The sequence below is a fragment of the Astatotilapia calliptera genome, chromosome 5 (assembly GCF_900246225.1).
Source record: "Astatotilapia calliptera chromosome 5, fAstCal1.2, whole genome shotgun sequence".
NCBI lineage: Eukaryota > Metazoa > Chordata > Actinopteri > Cichliformes > Cichlidae > Astatotilapia > Astatotilapia calliptera.
In genome coordinates, this window is record NC_039306.1 from 695,641 (window position 1) to 718,734 (window position 23,094).

The 23,094-nt window shown below is 43.2% G+C and overlaps 1 protein-coding gene across 4 annotated transcripts in view; it reads right to left on the reverse strand.

Moving 5' to 3' along the window:
• Positions 1-23,094, reverse strand: part of mmp24 (matrix metallopeptidase 24) — an 84,155-nt gene that overhangs the window by 16,381 nt on the left and 44,680 nt on the right. For all 4 annotated transcript variants that reach the window (XM_026166544.1, XM_026166541.1, XM_026166542.1 and 1 more), the window contains 4 exons: positions 12,247-12,408; positions 9,088-9,302; positions 4,367-4,505; positions 414-680 (listed from right to left, as the gene is read on the reverse strand). In XM_026166544.1, coding sequence (XP_026022329.1) covers positions 414-680; positions 4,367-4,505; positions 9,088-9,302; positions 12,247-12,408 — 783 coding nt within the window. The remainder of the gene's footprint in view (positions 1-413; positions 681-4,366; positions 4,506-9,087; positions 9,303-12,246; positions 12,409-23,094) is intronic.

A 23,094-nucleotide genomic window follows, 5' to 3' on the forward strand; every position in this document is an offset into this window, starting at 1 on the left:
CTAAAATGACATTAACGCCATAAATGCATTAATGCGGCAAATCTCTGTTAGCGAGGTACCGTGGATCGCCCCGTGTGTGGGGCTGCACGGCGTCAATGGCTTAGCACGGTTAGCTCGTTTAGCTCGTTAACACGCTGACGCGTTAATATCAAATGTCCAAAACCTTTTGTTTGATCTGTAGTAGAAATTCTTCTTCAGCTTGTGTGAAAATCAGTGTCAGAAAAGTTTGAACATTAACACAGAATCAAAACTAAATTATACTGAAACCATTGTTTTTTCTCGTGTTTTGAAATCTCTCAGCTCCAGTGTTGCCGTCGGGCACGAGGCGACGCTGAGATCGATGAAGGATACCTCCAATTTGACCGGATTTCGTCTCACGCCTGAAACCAAAAGAATAATTAGCTGCCACTCACATCCCTCCCTGCTGATGAAGGCCCCCTGCGGAGCGTCCGGTATTCCCTTCCACACAGTGATGGGTTTGGGGTATCCTGCGTCGGTGGTGTGCTTCTCCTCGTTGTAACGCCAGTACTGGTCCCCTTTGAAGAAGTACGTTTTCCCGACTGGCTCCCACCGCAGCGCCGTGTCGATGCCACTCTTGGGGAGGGAGCTGCCCAGCTCCACCAGGCTGTGAGGGTACCCTGGCTCAGCCGTCACCTCCCTGAACACCCAGTATTTATCACCTGGAACCAGCGTGAAGAAGTAAGTGAGCATTTTAATATTTTCAGTTTGTGTTGTGATCTTACAGAAGCAGCAACAGAACTGCCATAAATGCAGTTCCTTTGATGTCCACTGGGGGCTCCAGTGAGTCAGGCCCCACAGACCCAGCAGGTTTAGTCTTTACGCTTAGATTCAACCATAACGACCTGGCTGCCTCCATCTTCTTTATACAGTCTGTGGTTCTGAGCACAAATAGCTGCTCTCAAACTTTATTGACTTGAACTAAATTATTTATCCTCCAAACAGTCTGAGAAAATGTGTTTCTCCCTCAGTTTCTCAAATGATTATTTAATATTTGAAATTCCAGATATAGATCATGAACAATCGATTGTTCTCTGGCAGACAGCCGATCCGTCTGCCAGCTTTTCTCTTTGTAGGTTTCAAAATAAAGCCGCTAGCTGCCAGGAACACTAACAGAGGCGAAAACACGACCTCCCCGGCGTCGTATCATAAATAAGAATCTTTATAGATACTCTTGTTTTTGGCGGTGGGGTTGCACAGGACAGAAGACTGTGAAATTTAACAGCCGTGGTTAAAGAGCGTCGATTTCCACTACAGCGAGAAAACAAAGATTAAAACAGCTGCTCTGTAGCTTTGTTAAATATTCAGCTCTCACTGTTCGGAAGAAGGATATGGGCGAAAAGGCAAAGAGACATTAAATAAATAAAAGTACTCCACGAAGCCCCTTTTAAAGGCTGATTAAATATCCTGCTGTGACAGACGCTCCTTTAGGAAGCCTGTACTGATCATCTGGAAAAACACACACAGTAAAAACAAAGATTAATACAAAGCCACTGAATCCCAATTATGTCCTTTACAGACACTAATAGCTACTCAGCAGGCATTTAAAGCAGTTTGTAATGTACATTATGAATTAATGGGTAGATTTAAGCAGGAAATTACAGTTTCTGATGCTTTTTTAATGTCTTTTACATCCTTTAACTTGAAGGCTTCTAAACTGGAAAGTTTGATTCAGACTTATTTAAACATTTTGGTACAAATATGTGTTCGTCCTCACAAACATGAGAATAAAGCTTTGCAGTGCGTGTGAGTGTGTGTTCACATCTTTGTGGGGACCAAGACTTGTAGGTTTGCTACGAGTTTGAAGCCATTTTTGAGACTTAAAATGTGATTCAAGTGTCAGGGTTACAATTAGGTTATGGTTAGGTTGGGTTAGGGGAGGGGCTTGTGTCAATTAGATGCCCCCACAAGATATGAATACCCAACGTGTGTGTGTGTGTGTGTGTGTGTGTGTGTGTGTGTGTGTGTGTGTGTGTGTGTGTGTGTGTGTGAGAGAGAGTCAGCAGCTGAGAGCTCAGACAGAGCAAAGCTATTAATTTCTGCTCCTGGCTGGCAGAAGACGTCGATGAACGAGGGGTCCAAAAGTCTGAGAGCACGGCTGAAAATCCTTCACTTTATTTCATTTACTTGAGAATTTGTCACCAAACGTTTTATTGCAAATGAAAATATGATGTGACGGCGTTCCTCAGAGCTTCCCGTCACTCAGTCCTTGTAAATGTTCAGTGGGGTGAGGTCGGGTTACCGCAGGTTTTTCTCTCCTCTCGTCCTGCCTGTGACACGTAAATCAATCTGGACAGTTGATTTTGAGGCACGTCCTAAAAAGCACCTGGAGCAGAGAGGAGGTCGCACAGGTGTGTCCTTTTCACCTGTGGCATGAGGCGCCCACACATCCAGATCCTGTCAGGAGGAGGACTGCTTCTTGGATCTGTGTTGCTATCCTACCCAGCTCAGCCCCTCCCATCAGCGACGTGAACAGAGGATGAGCTGGTTAAACAGTCCATCGATTCTGCTTTTACATACTGAAGGTAAAAAACACTTAAAAGGACACGCCCACGCGTCCTCCAACATGGCGTGCTGAGATTGATTTCCGGTTCACAAGCAGGAGGAGACGAGGAGGGGCAAATTGGAGAAATGAGAAAAACCCTCAGCCAGAGTGGGTCTGATCCTGGTGCCTCTATCAGTGCACTTCCTGTTTTATTTTGAAGGTTAGACGTGACTTTTTTCTCACTGTTCTTTCCTGAGAGTCCGTTTGACTGTCAGCTCCTCGCACTCCTCGTTTTTCTGGGATGAACCTCCTTGTCCGTTTGAGACGTTCCTGCTGCCATCGGCCTGCAGCGCTTTTTGTTGTTAATCATTAATCACGTGTTTCTTTGGCTCTTTTCTCATCAGTGTGACGCAAATCTAAGATTAAGATTTGAACACAAGTGAACGTGATGTCCTCAGGAGTGATGCAAAGACAGAGTGTGTCAGTGCTGACGGGAACGTAAGAAAGAGTGAAAGAAAACGAGAGACACAGTCAGCAGGAAGGGGACGAGGGGCCTTTGGGCCGGGTGCTCCCCGCCGCCACACCATTCTCTATTTCACACTTTATTAAATATCAGGAGAAGGCGGGCATGCACAGAGCAGGACAGAGCCTCATAGCGCTGAAGCAGGTGGCAGATTCTGGAGAATTTTTCAGCTTATCAGGTAAAATCAAGAGATTTTTTTAGAGCAGGTAAATTCAGCCTCAGTGAAAATGAGAGACAGAAATCTTTAAGCTCAGACTGAAGGTGGAGGAAGGAATCAGACCTGAATTTATATTCCTCTGTTTAATTCTGCATACCTTCTCATGTAAACAACTGTTAAAAAAATCTGATTTAGATTTGGCTGATGTTCTTATCAACATCATCTTTTGTGCACCTCAGGATGTCTGTCACTGTCACGCTAACAGAAACTGACCTGAATTTCATGTGGAAATGATTCAGCAGTGTTGGGGAGTAACATGTACCACTGTTACGTATTTAAAATACAAAATATGAGTAACTGTATTCTGTTACAGTTACCGTTTAAAAAGGTGGTATTCAGAATACGTTACTAAATACATTTTGGGGCATGTAATCTGTAATCTGTAGTGGGATACATTTTAAAAGTAACCTTCCCAACACTGTTATTCTGGGTGTAAATGCACTGATCCAACATTGAAAGGACAAGAGGACCAGCAGCAGCACACACTTTGCTCACCACTTGGTCGACATCACAGAGTTACCTCCCTGCAACTTTGTCGACTTCTCAAAAAGGTAAACGACACTTAAGGATCGCTGCTTTGACACAGTGGAGGACAGCGAGTTTCCATCACAGAGGCACAAGAACGATTTAGCATAACGTGACTTTGCTGAGAGATCTCAAAATATTTGAAGTGGTGCACGAAAAGCCGACCGTCAACACGACAGCAGGCTGAATTTAAATGTAAGGCTTTTGATTTTTATACACCTGCTCTCAGAAAACAGGCCGAGCGTGTGATGCCTGTTAGTACGGCTGCTAAATTATGCAAAATAAATAAGTTTGGTCAGTAATGAGATCACATAACATCAATACAACATGAACCAAATGTCCCTCAGTGAGTTTACAGTTTCATTGAGGGTCAAATAAAATTCAAAGGCAAAAGGAGTGAATCGCTGCCCGTGCCTACTCTTAGAATGCTCCTCCATCTGTTGATGCCATTAACAAATACGACAGTTATCTATACATGTGTTTGGACCCTCAGAAATAAAATCCTAGTTCCAGCAGGACTGTGACGCACCGATATTAACTGTTAGTCAGTGTAGGAAAAAGGAAACTATTTGTATACCTCAAATTTTATTCCACATACCTTTGAAGAAGACAAATTTGCCGTCAGTCCTCTCGTAGGCGGCGTCGATGCGAGGTGGCAGGCCTTTCCAGAACTGATCGATCTGCATGGGGTAGCCCTCCTGCACCTTGTTGTTCCTGAGACGCCAAAACCACCGGTCCTAAAAAAGCCCCACAATTCATCACTGCAGAGCGCTGTGCTAAAACGGCGGCAACGTCCCGAACTCCATAATTAGACAAGCGTGAGAAGGAGTTACAGGTGACCTGAGGAGAATCTGAGTCATGCAGCTGGTCATAAAGGACGGTGAGAGGAGAGCGAAAACTGGCAGAGATAAAGAAGATGTGTCCTTAGTGACGGTACAACAGTCAAGTCCTCCAGCAGAACCGGAAGTGCTTAATGTGTAACAGCTGAAGCACAACAGTTATTATCAAATATTCTCATCGTTAACAAAGTTGGCTTCATTTTTTTATCTGGAGCTTTTGTGGAGAATGTGTTTAAATGTTTTCAACAAAAGAGAGAAGCTCAGAACGACAACAGAAACCACTGTGAAGGTAAGAGGAGAAGAAATAACTGGAACAAAAGACGAGCAAAGACGAGACAGAGACTGAGATGTGAAAGAAATGATTATGCAAGTTAAGAGGAGGACTACAGGGAGGGGAGGCAGCAGGAAAGAGGAGGCGAGCATAGAGGAGAGAGGGGAGCTGAAGAGGAGGAGAAGAAGGCGAGCATCAATCTGAGCTCATTATCATTTGGCTTTCGTGAATCTAGGACACAGCCAAGCTAAGTCCCCCCGCTGAATGATGTGCGCGCGCAACCACACACACACACACACACACACACACACACACACACACACACACACACACACACACACACACACACACACACACACACACACACACACACTCGCTTGTGCTTCTATTTTTGTGGGGACTCTCAGTGCTTTTCCACAGAGGAACAGCCTAAAAATGTCCTCGCTTTCTATAACTGTCAGTATAAGTCGGGTGCACACGCACGCGCACTGCTTCTCGCCTGGCCTAACATCATCGAGTGGACGCTAATGCTTTTCTGTCTGAACCCAAACAGAGAAGAAAAATCAATGCTTTGCATTCAGCAAAGAAGCCATGAGTGCTTCTCACAGAGGAAACATCCCATAATGAGCGTCTCCTTTTAGACGCCCACCAGCTCTCGCTGCTCTTTATGTCCTCGCGTGCCCCCGTCCTCCAGTTTAAAGGAGACAAAAGATGCTTGTTTTCCTGACTGATGATGGTGCATTCAGGGACCCAGTTCTTCCGTGGAAATGGCGGCTTCATTTTTAACTATCATTGATATTTATTGGATGCTTGTCTGTGTCATTCAGGGGCACACGAGAAAAGCTTTGTTTTGTTTATTACATGTTAGTGCCACCATCTGTTTTGTAGGTGGCATCAACTTTATTTGTCAAAGGAAAACCAAAATGAGCTTTGTGGGTTTGTGAGTTTTTAAAGTGGCCCAATTTTGTGTTTCTTTGTTTCCTGTCATATTTCTCCTGTTTAGTGGTGGGCGTTCATATTAAAGAGGTTTCTAATAATAGATGCAATCCCAGTGCGCTGTTTTAAACACTCAGTTTAACCTGCTTTTAAAACTCTTGAGCCTGTATGATATTACAGAGAGGACATATCCAGCATAGGCATCTCAGGTGCAGGAGCTCCGCCTACCCGCCTTGTGTTTTTAAAAGGAAGCCGATCAGAATACGACAGCATACATTAGTACTACTTTACATTTCTGACTTAGTTTGACTCAAGAATCCATGCTGGCCGCTGATCTAGCAGCCACAGGATCCTGTTTTAAGTGATGATTGAAGATTTTCTCCTGTTTTTGTCACAATGGGAATGAATCCAGCAGAGCAGACAGACAGGTCCAGCTGAGACTGACAGAAAACAGAGAGACTCACTGACAGGCAGGAAGGACAGAGAGCCAGACGAGTCTGTGACCTTTTCGAACATTCAGTTTAAATATCAAAGACATCCAAAATGAATTTTTCTTCTGCTCAGGATGAGATTCTGTCTCAAAACAGAGGTAGGGCTAGCTAGCTAACTGCAGGCTGTAAGAACAGTAGGTGAGATCCAGAGAAGGATTTATGTTTAAGCTAAAGAAGCATTACAAGTTTTACAAGACAAAAGTTAACGATTGGTTGGTGTGACATTACTCTGCACCATGTTGGACTTTTAAAAACTCGGCACTGTCCAGTATGAGGCAAAAGAGTTCGAGGCTGCAGGGGCAACGGTTAAGCCAAGCTAGGCTAGCTAGCCTTTAGCAGTGCTAGTGGTGATGAGTTTTCTGAGAAATAAAAAAACTGGATTTGTTGCTTGTGTCATATCAAATTGTTATTTTTTAAGTTACTGGAGCATCACATCAATCACGTCTTGCTGTAAAATTAGCTTTAGCACCCAAACCTGCACTTCCACTAATGTCCACTCGAGGCTGTCTCCAAAAACGAGTCAGTCCTCATTGACGCCCATATTAAAATGATACGAGTCTCTATGGGCTAGCATCCTGTTTATACAAACGCTACAGGTGGTAAACTGTTTATAACTCACATTTAAAAACTATATTAAGAATTAAAATTAGTCTCATGATTTAAACTCATTTCAAATGCAGTTAAGTGACTAAAAATTCATCTTACTTTGTACTTAACTGCACAAACAGACCTTCCACATCCTAATATTTTATTTATATGCTGCGTCACACTGATGTGCAGGTATCTGTGTGTGTTACTTGGCAAGCTTGCTGGTATTAGCTCATCTCTCTACAGTCTTTGGCCTGTTGGGTGCTTTGAATATCTAAACATTTAAAATATAAAATTAAATAAAGCCATACAGTTTATACTACTACATGCAACACGCTGTAAATGTGCACGCCTGCTGTGTGCTGGCATGCAAGCGCCTACAGAGCTGCATCGGTTGGTTACTAACTGTACTGGAAGCATATGGCTGATGCTAATGATCATAGGCTGGATAGCGCCATATGCCACTGGGCTGCTTCTTTCATCTGACGGCACCATGAGAGTGGTCGTTTTTAGCACCAGCGGCCCCGCGGTGGCGTCCAAACCCATACTGTTGGCAGTGTTAAAGCCATCGTTACCTTCCTAAACACTAATCTGGACCACGCCGTCCAAACCTGCGTTTATGGATAATGATTATGAGACATAAACTTCAACCATACTTCCAACATCATTGCTACTCTGCATCCTCCTCCCGTAATGTTCAATTAAGCTTTATCTAAATCCCCCAGTGACACCCTGTTTTTTATAGCAACCCACGGCTGTGTGACTCACCGTCTGTAGGAGATAACAGCCATTAATTACAGACACAACAGCATCCTGTTCAATAAGCTCGTGTTGGAACGAGCACTCAGGTTCTTTAACAGGATGAGATATCAAAGACTTTTATTGGTTTGATGCATTTAAATATTTCTTATTTAGACGTTTTAATGTTTCTGTTATTTGATGGAAAGCAGTTGGCACTAAATGTTTGTTCTGGCCTTTTTTCATATTTTCATTTACAAATCTGGAAAATAAATAATAAATTAAAATATTTTGCTGTGCTTTTACCCAGTGGTCTAATTGTTTTTTAATACTTAAAAAATAGTTATTTTATGTTATCGTAGAGATATCTTAATGTGATATGAGATTTGTTGTTGCTTTATTTTAATGGAGTCCCTCATAATTTACATTGTTTTGGTGTTTTCAATGCTGTTGTTGAATATTTTCAAAAATATTTTTAATTTGTGTCCAACATTTTTTTTTTAAATATAAAATTAGTATTATTTTAATTATTATGATGACGATGACGATGATTATTTATCAACGTGTTTGATACGTGTTGTGCTACTTGCTTCATCATTGTAATCACCTGTAAAATAATAATAAAAATAATAGGACTAATGCGATTATATATTTTCCTAAATTGGGAAATGTAGTTAAAAAATAATGTGAAATTATTTAAAAACAATTAAAAGTGTTGTAATGTAACTTTTGTGTTGCATTTGTGGTGGAAAATACAACCTTTGATGAATCAGAATTAAGATTGAGTTTGATATTTTATACCAGGTCTTTAATGTATCCCAATAAATCACCACAGAAAAGAAAAATCCAGGAGTTAGAGTTCCTGGAAAGCTACAGTGACAGGTTTTCTTGGGCGTAAAGAACAGAAATGTGATGAATCATCGATCTTCTGCCTGTTTGTCTGCGAGCTGCTGCCTGATCGGGAGCTGAGCAACCAAACTTGGCAGACGGGTACATCGAGCATCCTGAAGGCTCTTATCTCTACCAGATATTATGATGTCATCGCATTGCTTAGCAACCACATACCAACTTGCAAAAACGACATTTTTAATAATTATTATGCATGCACAGTATCTTACAATACCATCCTGTCATTTTGATTTCACAACAATAACACCTCATTGAAAACTTGAACTTCATCTGTGGAGACGACGTCAGCCTGCCAGCTGAAATGATCTATCATTTTATTTTACTGGAGATTCACCAATTAATCAAAGGGAAGAAAACTAATGTGAAAACTGATTCACTCCAAAATAACATTAACTGTCTTGATTTGTCACCTTGGTCAGCTGTCACAAGTTTCTGGCTTTGTCAACAACGTGAAAAAGTAATCAAAGAATTCAAAAATGAGCGACTGTTACTGAACACTGTCAAAGAGACCAGCAGCAGGCGTCTGCGCCGCTACGTCTCCGCTCACCTTGAACACGAACATCTCCCGTCTGAAGAAGGCCACAGTGTTGAAGTTGCCATCGCAGATGTTGGGTTTGCCGTTTCCAGGCAGTGCGGGCCGGTTACCGGGCGGGTGCGGCGGACGGGAATGCCGGTCGTGCTTGCGCTCGGAGGTCGAATGCGTCCGTCGAGAGGGTAAGGTGGGCAAGGGCCGGGTGGGTTCCAGCATGGCTGTGGGGATGCCTGGAGAATCACGTCAATCACAGCATGAATCAGTCGGGCACCGTGATTGGTTCCAGAGGATCATTAAGAGCACTGAGACTCAAAGACCCACAGCAGCATGAGTCACTGGTCATCAGCTGTGCGAACACGACTTCTTATGTAAGAGCCTGTGAGACAGCATTATGCAGACCGCAGAAACACAACTAGTACATTTGGTTCAATGACTCATTTGGTTTTATGGGCAGAAGGAAAACCTCGGATTATAAATCTGTTTGCTTAAATCGCTGCCTCGCATCGACACGGGAGCGAGACGCCTGAAACAGCAGTGCGGCTCATTCCACCCCATCTCGTTTGTCCATCGTGCGTGTTTTTGTGTCTATTTGTGGTTGTTTTGTGTGGTTTTATGTTTCCTTTGTGTCTCTCTGTGTTTGGGTTTTTCTAGTTGCGAGTCTCTTTGTGCTGCTTTGTGACACTTCTGGTGATTTTTTTGCATCTTCTTATTGTTGTTTTGTGCCAAGCAGCCAAAAATAGATCATTTTAGGCCTCTGCTGTGGTTGCTTTGCTCTCCTTTTCATTTCTTTAGTCTGCATTGTTTGGTGTCCGTCTTATTTTCATTCTTTTCCACTTCCTCTGCCTTTTATTAAAAAACAAACAGAAACTCTTTCTGTTGCAGATCCGTCCATGACAAAGACGCTCAATGTTCCAACAGGAAAAGAAAATCTATTCTCTTTTTTCTAAGCGTACCAACACGAGTCGGTAAATTGCACAGAAACAGTCTCGTTGTAAAATGAACAGTGCGGTGCTGTTGTGGTGGCTGGTGTTGAGAGCAGCACATCCAGCAGGATGAACTTTGAGCAGATAAAATAACAGGCTTTGTTATCCACACTGAACAATGAAGTGCAGCGGAGAAAAACCGCCGACTGCACAGTTTTGGCCGGTATTTCCCTTCAACGCTGACTTCAAATGTCACCTGTGTATCACGACCTTTAATGTGAGGCTCAGTTGTTCTGAGGGCCGAGATAACCTTCTTGCTTTGATTATTAAAGGAAACCAAAGCAAAGAAAAAGAGAAGCGTGATGAAAAAAGCTGCAGATACAGTAGATTTCAGCTACCTGGGTGTTTTGTGAGAGATGGTGCAGATAGAAATGTTCTTATCTTTAACAGAGCAGACGTGTTTCTTTTCCCTGCCTTTTCTTTGTGTCTCTGCATCACAAATAAATGTTACACTACATTACAACAGAAGCTGTCGTGATTACTTCAGCGCAGACAGAAAGCCTGTCAGGAAACGCGCCTGCCGCTGACAGGCCTTCGCTTTTCTTTGTTTACTTAGAAACGTTCAGTGAAACGCGAGGCTTTGCGCCTTTTCTGAAATGCAACACAGCGTCTCTGGTGTAAACACAAAGGGAAAGACTCGCGTTTTCTTTCCAGGCAAAGACGGCTCAGGTCTGCTTATCAGCCGGGCTCTTCTTCACGTTCGAGCTCCGCTGCCGGCTGACGGACGCCGAACACTCCTGCAGCTGCACTCGGGGCTTTTTCAATTAATATTTCATATTCAAATTTTACTGGTTTTTGTTTTAGCGTAAAGTCACCTGTTCAACCAGTCAGAGGCAGAAAAGAGTCAAAACATCACGTTTTTCATTTAACGCAGGCAAATTTCTTCAAATGAAAATGTGCAGTGACTTAAAAGATCCCTCGTTTCAAAGTGAAGAGCTCTAATATGAGCTTCATATATTTTCCTCTTTGCTATAAAATACACACTCTGTCCCGGAGAAGGCGTTTGCACAGCACAGACTCAGGATTGACCATGCATCTATAACGTCAGCATCTTCCTTCTGCTTAAGGCATGCAGGCTTTTCATAAAATGAAATCATAAAAAGTTTAATTATAAAAAGTTTATGAAGCTCATCCTCCTGAAACGTGTCGTAAACCTTTTATTCACCGCAGAGGTTATTTCCTGCGACGATCCAAAACCCTGTGAGAAGCCGCTGGCTGTTTAGAGGAGATGCTGACGTTCAGGTTGCTCATGCTCTGTCCTGTGCGTTCTTGCTCAAGGACACGTCGGCAGGGTCAGAGATCAAACACACAATTAGCCACAGCTTCATGCTCAACAAAGATTGTAACCATGATTATTTTGTTCAACGGTGATATTTTTAACTTTACTTTTCAAACACTGTCCATCAAATATTCCATGAAACTCGTATTTATTGCTCCTCACCGACTCTTTGACATTAAACTGATTCCAAACTGCTGCAGGCTGAAGTGTGTAGGAGGATAAACTGGAGCGCCGCAAAGAAAAGAACGAAACGAGAGCGCTCGAGTTTACATTTCGATTCACTGCGCGGTCCTTCTGCTTTTATCTTCACACAATATTTGTGTATTTTGCGTCATCCTGACCCAAAATTGTCGGCGTCAGTACACCGTAAACAGAATGATGTCCTCAGCTGGATACAAAACAGACATCTATGAGAGGAAAGTCTCTTCATTTTTTTCAATAATTTGGAATAAGTGTCTTTAATTCAAATTCGATTTTCTTGGCTTTTATTTTGACATTTGTTGAGTTCTACTTCCTGTCTATGTGCTATTAAAAAAGGGAATTGGCTAAAATCAAACCTGGATGGATATTTGGGGGATTTTACTTGTTTCTCACACTTGGAGACAAAAGTGACATTAATGTTTGTTGAATCGTCTGAAAAGCTGAAATAAAGAAGTGACTGAAAATCTTTTGTTCTTCAACTAAAAGGACAAAAACCCAAACTAACGATGTTTCTTTAAACAAATGACTGACTTAAACCCATTCACTCAAGCACCTTTTCTTAAGGACCTTCTCGCTGACATTGACACAAACTTGGCGGTCAGTATCTCGCTCAAGGAGAGCCAGGAATCGAACCACCAACCTTCCGATTAGTAGACGATCTGCTCCACCTCCCGAGCTACAGCCTACACAGAACTAAACCCGAGAGCTCACCGTAGATCTTCTGAATGCCCTGCAGGTCGTCCAGCGGCAGCTTGAAGTTGTGCGTGTCCATGTACTGGTAGAAAGGAGCCATGATGGCACTGGGATCGTTGGAGTGCTCCAAACCCAACGCGTGCCCCAACTCGTGCACCGCCACCAGGAACAAATCATTACCTGGAAAGAGAGGAAGATGATTAGAGGGGAGAGGCGACAAAGAGGAGGAGGAAAAAATGATGAGATTAGAGAACGCAAAGCAGAGAAGCAGCATCGCTTTCAACATCACTCACAGCGCCTTAAAAGCTTGTTTCAGAAATCAGGTGATAAAACAGAAAACAGGAGCATCTCTGTGCTGCCTGCAGGCCGTCGCTGCCGGTTCATTAAAAGAGAATCAGTTTACTGAGAAAGCCTCAACATCTCCCTCCTGTCTGAATCAGAACAAAGCCTCCCCAGTGTAAACAGCAAAGACCAAAGACGGCGTCAAAGGCGCCGGCAAAGTGAGCTAAAGTTAGCCTGTGATGTGTTGACTCATCAGCTGTGTAATATGAATCTCACATCAAAAGCAGAATTGGCGGCGAATGGAAGCGACTGTCAGGCTGGTGAATCCAAAGCTCCTGTTTCTAAAGTCCACTTCTTCAAAGGCTGCTGCTTGACGGGGATTACTTCAGAGCGCGCCGTACTGTTTGCCTGCAAAATTCACAGAGTTCACAGTCTCACAGAAAGCGACTTTAAATTCATAATCTGCAAATGTATAAATAATGTACGGCTGTTTTCGAGACTAAAATACGCTGGAGAACAAGCAAACATGTTGAATTTGGAGCAGGAAGCCATCAGAGTGGAGATGCTCCGCAGTCAGGCTGTTTCATTAATGCTCCTGTGATGACGGGAACGCTGCATGTTTGCTGTGGCACAATGGGCAGTAATATACAGCACTGGATCATCTGCATATAAACTAGTTACAGTGAGATGAAAATGTGAAAACAATCCATGTTCATGCGCACAATTAATGCTCCGCGACATGTTAGAAACCTTATGTGAGTGGATCAAAACTCTGCTTTTTTAATTTGTCCCATTGTGTATATTTATTTAGTATCTTTTAGCCATAATTAGTTGTCAGTTTGTGTCACTGTTGGTCATTTCAGTCTGTTTCTGGCCTTTTTTATTCCCTTTTTTTATTCACTTTGCATCTTTTACAGCCGTGTTGTCCTCCTGTCATTTCTAAAACTCTCCTTGTGGGTGTTACACATTTTCTATGTAACTGCTTTTCATGAGTCAGGTGCTAATTAGTCATTACGTGGCCGTTTCACACCTGGGTAGTTGTTTTGGACTTCTTAGTTATCATTAGTTGTGTTACTTTTGGCCATTTTGTGCAGTTTTATGGTCGTTTCACGTAGAACAGTTTATGCACCACAGCAGAACCAGGTGTGATGCATCCTCACAAAGTCTCAACAATTCATCAGAGCTCACATATGCAGACGTAAATAAACAGGATTTTATTCAGATTAAGTACCTGAGGTCCAGGAAGTCTTTGGAAAAAACTGAAGGATGTGATCGAAGCACAAGCTGAGGTTCTGGAAAAAACAGACTTTTCAATAGTTTTCAATTAAATTCAGGTTTCAATTTTCCAATTAAAGCACCTGATAGCAGCCAGAATAACAGCTCCAGTTCTACAGTTCACGCTGTTACGTGTGCTCTTATCACAACTTATCAAAAGTAAAATTACGAAGGAGAACAGAAGGTCTTGTTTTCCCAGACGTCGTGTATTCATGTGGGGTCTTTATTACAGCCAGACTCTGAGCAGAGATCCAGAGCTGCTGTCATGTGTTTAATGACTTCTTACTGTCTGAATGCGGAGCTCAAATTAATACTTTCCCTCAGCTTTGTAATTGGTTTGACTCTGTTTGAACCAAATTACACAACATAATTATCTTTTTCCTTTACCGAGGCCACTCTGTTTGAAGATTATAGCCTCGGTGGCCTGCGCCTGACTTACAGACTAATGGAGATGGAAATGAGCAGACGCTGACGACCGTTTGTGTCAATCCTTTTATTCATTTTCAGTTCCTCTTCCCGAGGTCTCTTCCAATTCGACTCATTGTTTCCTGTCTCGTTTGTTCTATTCAGGAGAAATGATTTTTACTGACCTATACACTCATCAGCATGTCTCCTAAAGTTTAAAACCAGTCATTTTAGAGTCAGTAACGGGTAAAGGGCTTCCTCTACAACTTGTTTTATTTTTTAGAAAAGACTGAAGTGATGTCAGTGTGAAATTTCTGTGTTTCCTGTTGAAGTTTAACGGGGTCCAGTTATATATTTTTATTTCCTGGCAAGTTGCTGTGTTTAACTGAATCCAGTGGTTTTATACAAACTTGCAGCAGCACAGCATTATGGAGAAACAGCCAATCACCCCGTCCACCTCTGGCAGCCATTACAGCGTTTCCTGTTTGACTGAAGAGGAAAACAAACCCTGAATCTCAATTAGAAAACGTGCAGCATTTTCTAAAGAAAACCCAGACGTGGCTGAGGACACACTCAGCGACGTATTCACAGATTTTAGCTGGAAGGACCAATATTAGTACGTGCTATTTCTGACAGACCGACAGAAAAGTCACGATCAAGAATGAGAAAAATTAATTTATGTGAGGACACATTTCTCTGACAGAAACACGATCACGACTCGAAAGCAGGGAAACTTTCCTGAACTGGCATGCAAGACTTTAGACAGTGAGATATGAAATGAACATAATCGAGTGAAGTTAAAAACGCCAAAGCAACAGAAAGCAAAGCTACAGAGTGTTGTGTGCCCACCTTATTACTAAATTAGGCAGAGCACTCCGAATTGAATCAGGACATAAAGCACGGTCTTTATGTTGCTTTATTGAACACTGTCCATTTTACAACTAGCCACTTAACGGGGCTTCCTCCGGACAACCACCTCCGGTTCAAAGGTCATCACCTTAAGGCATAGCCATATCAATACATGACATCCCCCTTTTCCTTAGACTCAAACTTTAGTTGTAATAACTTTGATGTCTTTTTTTTTCCAACACTGAACATTCTTCTCGTCTTACTTTCTAACAAGTATATAATCTAACTGTCTCACCACACATGTACCTTTCTTTTTTCAATATATACATGTCGACATACACATATGAACTTGAAACTTGCCAACTTTAAGTTACCTCTTCACCTTAACATATTATAGTTCATTTCACCACAAAATCACGAAACCTCTCGGGTATCTTTTTAGCCCTCTGTGATCTACTTGGTCTCTCGGGCCCCTGGGAGCCCTCTTGTGGTGTTGGAGTGAAGGTGTCAGTCTTTGTGGGTGTTTCACCTTCCTCCCTTTCAGGTATTGTGTCATAGTGTCCTTCTCTGGTCTCATTTGTCTCGTATTTCTTCACATGTGTGGTATTCCGGTGATAGCGAGCTCCTGTTGGTGATTCAATAATGACTTGGTTTCCAGTTCTGCTTACAACTTTGTGTGGTGTTGCGTCGAATGGTGTTGTAAACTTGTCCACTTTGTCTTGTTGAACCAGCACTGTGTCTCCCGAGTCAACTTTTGAATACTCAGCTCCCCTTCGTTCATCAGCATAAATCTTTGATTTTCCTTTCTGTTCAGCGTCTCTGTCACGCACGTCCAACTCCGTTGTTTTTGCCTCACTGATGTTCGGTAACTTTCCTCTCATTTTGTGGTTGAACAGGAGTTCTGCGGGACTTTTCCCTGTGGTTGGATGTTCAATGCTGCGATACACTGTTACATATTTTCGTAGCTCTCGCTTCCAGTCAAGTCCTTCGGCTTGTGCGATCCTGATTCTTTTCATCAATGATGCATTTTGATGTTCCACTTCTCCATTTGCTTGAGCCCATTTTGGTGTAGTTCTTATATGTTTGATTCCATTAGTTTCACAATATTCTCTGAACAGCTCAGATTTGAACTGTGAGCCGTTATCAGATTTGATGGTAACTGGTAGCCCATGTCTGCTAAATATACAGTCAATAGAGTCAATGACTTTTTCAGCGGTTGTAGATGACCTTACATCATACTCATAGTACCGACTGTAGTAATCTATCAGTACAAGTATTGAGTGGTTCGAAGGTAGCGGTCCCAGTAAGTCTACCGCCACATCTCGCCATGGTCCATCCGGTAAAAGTGTGTTTCTCAGTGGTTCAAGTGGATCTGGTCTGGCTACTACTTGACATCCGTGACAAGCTTTACAAAACTTTTCTGCAGCTTTGTCCATCCCTGGCCACCAAACGTTTGTTCTGAGATGCTGTTTGGTTCCAACAATTCCTAAATGTCCTTCATGAGCTAGTGACAGTGCTTGAGCTACAATGCGAGTTCCCCGCAAAACTATGTAGCCGATGACACACAGTTCATTTGCAATGGGTGCACATGTTTTGCATTTTTCAAAGTGTCCATTTTCAATAGCTCTTCGCACTTCTGTTAATTCTGAGTCTGTAGCAGAGGCTTCTTCAACCTCTCTTGTTGTGAGTGCTTTTGGAGTAGCATTAACTGCAACAAATCTCACATATTTGTCAGATTCATGCTTATGTGTCTCTTTGGACGTGGTGTCAGACAGCAGTCTTGACAGTGAATCCGCAATGTTTTGCTTTCCCGCAATGTGCACTACTTTAAAGTCATATGGTTGCAGTCTGAGAACCCACCTTTCTATGGGTGCCCAAGGTTTAGATTTCTGGCTGTATATGACCTCCAATGGCTTGTGGTCTGTGATGAGGTCAAACTTCCTGCCATACACATATGGATGTAGTCTCTCACATGCCCATACCAGTGCTTCTCTTTTTGTTTGAGAATATCTTCGCTCACAGTCTGTTAAACTCCGACTTACGTAGCACACTGGTACCTCTTCTCCGTTCTGTATTTGAATTAGCACTGCGCCCAAGCCTACAGGGCTTGAATCTGCTATGACTCTGGTTGGGGCTTCTTTGTCAAAATAGGCTAGGGTACCTGCTCTGGCTAACTCAGTCTTTAGTCTTTCAAATGCTTGCTTTTGTTCTGGCCCGAATGTAAACATAGTTTCTTTTCGAGTTAAACGTCTTAGTGGTTCAGAGAGTGTAGCAAACTGTGGTATGAACCTGCTACTGAAGCCTACCAGTCCAAGAAAGCTTCTCACCTCTGTAGCATTCTTCGGTTCTCGGGCTTCCACCACAGCTCTCACTCTTTCTTCAGTCGGGCCAATGCCTTTCTGTGTCAGCAGTATTCCCATGAACACAAGTCTGTCCATGTTGAACTGACACTTCTCTGAGTTTAGCGTCAGGCCACAGTCAGAGAGTCTCTTCATCACAGCATGCAGGCGTTTATCATGGGTTTCCTGGTCTGGCGCGTGTATGATTACGTCATCTGAAATGTTCTCATCTCCTTCAATGCCAGCTAGTGCATTGGCAATCTCATGCTGATATTGCTCACTAGCTGATGAGACTCCAAATATTAGCCTTTTGTACCGGTATACTCCGTTGTGCACTGCAAATGTAGTTATCTCTCTTGACTCCAGGGTAAGCTCTAGTTGATGGTATCCCCACTTGAGATCGAGTTTGGTGAAGATTGCAGAGCCGTTTAGTCCTTGCAAGATTTCATCCACAGTGGGTATGGGGTATCTTTCCCTGATTATTGCCTCATTTGCTTTTCTCATGTCTAAGCACATTCTGATATCTTTGTCACATTTCTTTGGGAGTACCACTACAGGATTTACCCAAGGTGTAGGTCCTTCTACACGTTCTATAATGTCCATGTCAATTAGTTCATTGATCTTTTTCTCCACTGCATCCCTCAAATGATAAGGTATGCGCCTCAGTGGCTGTGCTACTGGTTTCACATTTGGATCAATGTACAGGCTGATCTGTTTGGTGTTTAGCTTTCCTACTCCTTTGAACACTTTTGGATACTTTTCTTTAAGAGTGTGCTTTAAATCTGTGACAGCCGCCACATTTTCACCTATTTTCAACACTCCTAACTTTATGGCAGTCTTTTTCCCCAGGAGTGGTTCACCATTACCTCTAATCACAATAAATTCAGCCTCTTCAGTCCTGTCACCAATCTTGATTTCACATCTGAATGCACCTTTAACCGTGAGTGCCTGTGCTGAGGAATATACATATAAATTCCTCTGCTCTATGGGTACATATGAGTGACATTTTATCTTTTCAGCTTTTAGCTTTTCCCATATGTTTTCTCCCATCACATTACTTGTAGCTCCAGAGTCAACTAACATTTTCAACTCTATTCCCCCAACAGAAAAGGTAAGTTTCTCAGGTATATTATCATCATTTACAGTAAATGCATAATCATCTTGTTCAACAGCATTCACATTTTGTTTCTTTTGTCTTTTTGTACGACACATTTTTGAAAAGTGGTCCTCACCATTACACTTGTGACATGTTTGTCCTCGTGCTGGGCATTTGGGATCTTTGCCCATGTGGTCAGTATAACCACACCTGTAACACTGTCTGTCTGTCTGTTTTATTATCATCTTTCATTTTTCCTTTTGGTCTGTTGTTCTTCTCTTTCTTTGCTGTAAAAATCCGGCTGACCGTGTCCTCTCCTTTCTTTTCCCCGGCGACGCTCATCGCCGCCATCTGCTCCTCCACGCGTTCACAGTGTGAAGCCACCTCTAACGTGCGAGTTAGGGTTAAGCCTGGACCCTCCTCAAGCAGCTTTCTCCGTACATATTCAGAAGTGCATTTACTCAGGATAGCGTCCCGTATCTGGTTATCATTGTCAGCTTGAAAGTCACAGTCTTTTGCAGCTCGCCTCAAACGTGTACAAAATTGTTGCACAGTCTCACCTGGTGTTTGGGACAATTTGTGGAAAGTTTGGCATGCGTATGCTGCATTCACTTGAGGAACAAAGTAAGTGTTGAGCGCAGTCACCGCAGCGCTGTAATCCTTTGCCTCTCCCGTCTGTGGTAGAGTGGAGAAGACGTCCTGCACATCCTGTCCGGCCATGTGCAGTAGAAGAACGCGTCTCCGCTGTCTGATCGCGTCTGTAGCATCATCCGTCAAAATAAGACCTTTCCCATCAGCAAACAACTCGAAGGATGTTAACCAGCGCGTCCATCTTGGTCCGAGCATAGCTGGATCAGTGTAGCAGGTGAACGGTTGAATACCCGACTTTTCCATGTTAGCCCACAAGTTTTTCGCTAACACCGTGCCGCCGCTGGGTCTACTTCTCACAAAAACAAATCCAGGTCCGTGTCGTCCTCGTCGCCATTGTTGTGTGCCCACCTTATTACTAAATTGGGCAGAGCACTCCGAATTGAATCAGGACATAAAGCACGGTCTTTATGTTGCTTTATTGAACACTGTCCATCTTACAACTAGCCACTTAACGGGGCTTCCTTCGGACAACCACATCTGGTTCAAAGGTCATCACCTTAAGACATAGCCATATCAATACATGACACAGAGTGGCTCGCTAATGATGACGATGTGCCTGCACATCATCCCTGGTTTGAATTTCGATTTAGTGCAAGAAGTCAGAGAGCTAACTTCTTCAATGCCCAGGAAACACGCCGCATGTAGGGCAAGAAAAACAATGCGATGGTTGCATCAACTCAGACGTCCTTAAAGCTGTACGGTGCATCAGATTAGTGCAGGAAAGTCGCGCAACATGGAAGTGAAATGAAAACACTTTTATCATGAAAATCAGTGAATAATAATCATGACGAATGAAAGTGATCTTAATACTGAAAAATCATTGTAGCCATAGTCAGAGTCACTCGTGGGGCTGAGAGGATAATTCCAGAAGGACAGTTCCCGGCTTTCTCCAAAACTGAGTCCATCTTTATACAAGTGTTAGACCTGCGATTAAAGCAGTGGTTCTCAAAGTGTGTGGAGTTCTGACAGGCGGAGGTGCGCCCCAAAACAGATTTCCAAAAGCACAGGGGAAGTGTTTCTGGGGAGACAATAACCCGACGGACCAGTTGCAGGAACCAAAACATGCTAGGTAAGTGTGATAGGCTAATAGTTAGGCTAACACACCTCTCATGTTTTCTTTCCTCAAAAAACCGATAGATCCTCCACTTCTTTTAAGTGTCTCTCAGCGCAATTCTTAGCATATTTTGGTTCCTACAACTGGTCCGTCGGGTTATTGTCTCCCCAGAAACACTTCCCTTGTGTTTTGGTAAATCTGTTTTTTCCTATTTCCGTTGTGTTTTTGTGCGTTTGCAGCGTTTTTCTTATTGCTGGTGTCTCTTAAGTTGCAGTCCGTTTGGCCTCAAAGGGCCACCGTAGTTTATTATTGAAATAAAGTTGCAGTTCGGCTTTTCTGTCATTGTTTCGTTTAGAAAATGAAAATATTTCTTCCTGCCATGTGGGGAATGATGTAAAACGTTTGAGAACCACTGGATTAAAGGAACATTGCATGTTTGCTGTGGCCGCTGAGCAGAATGGGCAGTGAAATACAGAACTACATCATCTGCATAGAAACATACAAAACAGTGAGATACAGATTTGACTATTTTATGTTCCAGTGAGAAATGTGAACACTGCATGAATGCTTTAATTTTTGCACCCAGGTTTAAGAAGTACGTGTGGCTACAGAGTAAGGTTGTTACAATATTGGCTTAATCTTCATGCCTCCTGCTGCCGTTACTCTGTACTGTGTTCTTTTATTCACTTTCTCACACCTTCACAGATTCTGGCTCTTCTGTCCTTGTGTGCTGCAGTTTCTTTCATCCCTCTTTTTTATCTCCCCCTCTCTCACCACTGCTTTCCTTTTCATCCTCCTCCTCCCCCCGCATCCCTCCAGCAGCTTTTATCTCCCCTCTCTTTCTTCCACTTTGCAGGAAAGATTAAGATGATTTCAGAGCACAAGACGTACACTTCATGTACAACGGCTTGAGGGAATCCCCCTGCGGTCGCTCTCCATTTCTCTGCCCGTCCCCTCGTGGTCGGTCTGCCTTCCCGCGGTGAGGATAACGACTTCTTCTATCACGCTTGCCCCTGCACTCGTCTGTTCGCCTGTGATAAAGACGATGTTTGATATGTCTGTGATGAAACCTGTTTCTCAAGTAGTCCCAGTCTGACGTGTCCACAGAGCCTGCTTTGTTAAACTGGAACCCGTCGAAATGAGTTCATCTTATACCAGCGATCAAAATTACCCGCCAAGAATATTTTTTCCTGTCTGGCAAAAATCATTAACACACTGCACATTTTTCATAAAACCACAATTTATCAACGTTACCAACTTCTGTCTAGAAATAAAGTCCTTTTTGAAATAGTCTTACAATTAGGAGAGGACAGATTTATTTAACCCTCGAGTCATCGCCTATACAATCAAGTCTGTAAATCGTAAAAATGGAAGAACATGTCCTCCCCTCGACTCGAGACAGAAACATTAACTGTTGCGTTGGTTAAGCTTTGAAAGCAGAGAGAGCCGCCGTACCCTCTCAGAATCAGACTTTTTATTTACCTTTATATATTTAATGAAACAATGTAACGTTTTAGCTTCATGCAGGAGAAACTGTTACAGTTACAGAACCTCAAAGTTCATTTCACCTCATTTTTTACGTCTGTTCTGAGCCATCATAAAAAAGCGGAGATGTCCACATGAGATTTTCAGGCCTGAATAACGTTAAGCTAATTTTTAATGCACCAAGAGTCTAAAGAAAAAGTCTGCTTTTCTTTGACCAGCTTTGAGCACCAGTATCATAGGATATATCCCAGTTTCAATAACCTGTACCAGTTTAACGTCTATGATGTAGAGCAGAGGTGTCCAACTCCAGGCCTCGAGGGCCGGTGTCCTGCAGGTTTTAGATCTCACCCTGGGTCAACACACCTGAATCACATGATTAGTTCATCACCAGGCCTCTGGAGAACTGAAGACATGTTGAGGAGGTCATTTAGCCATTTGAACCAGCTGTGATAGATCATCTAAAAACTGCAGGACACCGGCCCTCGAGGCCTGGAGTTGGACACCCCTGATGTAGAGGAACAGAAGCAGGCATTGGTACGCTGAACGTTTGATCTGTTTCTGATCATTCACAGCTAAAAACTCTGGGGGGAAAGTGCATTCTGGGTAAATGCTGAATGCTCATATCACCACGTGGGATCGGTGGCTGTTTAATCAACTGACAGCGTATGTAAGTGTCAGGGACCCTGGGTCTGAGCGAACCAGGGTCCATGAGCAGTTGTGGACTCGTATTATATTGTGTCTTTTCAGCACTGTGCTGCTGTCCTGTTTCCATGCTTGTGTATGTATAGGCATGTGTGTGCGCGCGTGTGTGTGTGGGTGTGGCTGTGACGGGCACCTTCAGGCCTGGTGGGTGTGTCCACACATAAGGACCTCACACACCTGCAGCTGATCAGGATTGTCGGGGGAGCTACATAGGAGTAGCTGAGAGCTCCTCGACGCTGGATCGTTGAGTTAAAGTCCAAGTGAGTGCGTGTCTAAGTGTAGCGTCGTGCTGGTTGTGTATGCCCGCAGGAGTAAGTGTTTGACGGCTGCCTCTGTTGTTTCCTGCAGGAGGAGCGTGGAGCCAAAAAGGGCAGCACGCACGGGGAGTGCAGAGAGACACGGGAGTAAGAGGGAGCTCACCGGGATTAATTGTGTTCTTGTTATTTACTCCACTGTAAATAAAACGCACAAGAGTCCTGCGTTTGGGTCGTCCACCCCCACGGTCTGCCAGCGCAGCTGTGACAGAAGGTCTTATGTCTGAAGGACCTTACGTTTGCCTCCCTTTGGCGACAGCATCATCTTCTAGTTGAGATTCCTTCTGTGTCACAATCATTTTCTAATATGGGATACAGAACGGGAGAAACCAGCCAAAGAGCCAAGAACACCAGCCGTGCACACAATCAAGAAGAACCGGACTTTTCTATACTTCCAATGCTCATCTCAACTGT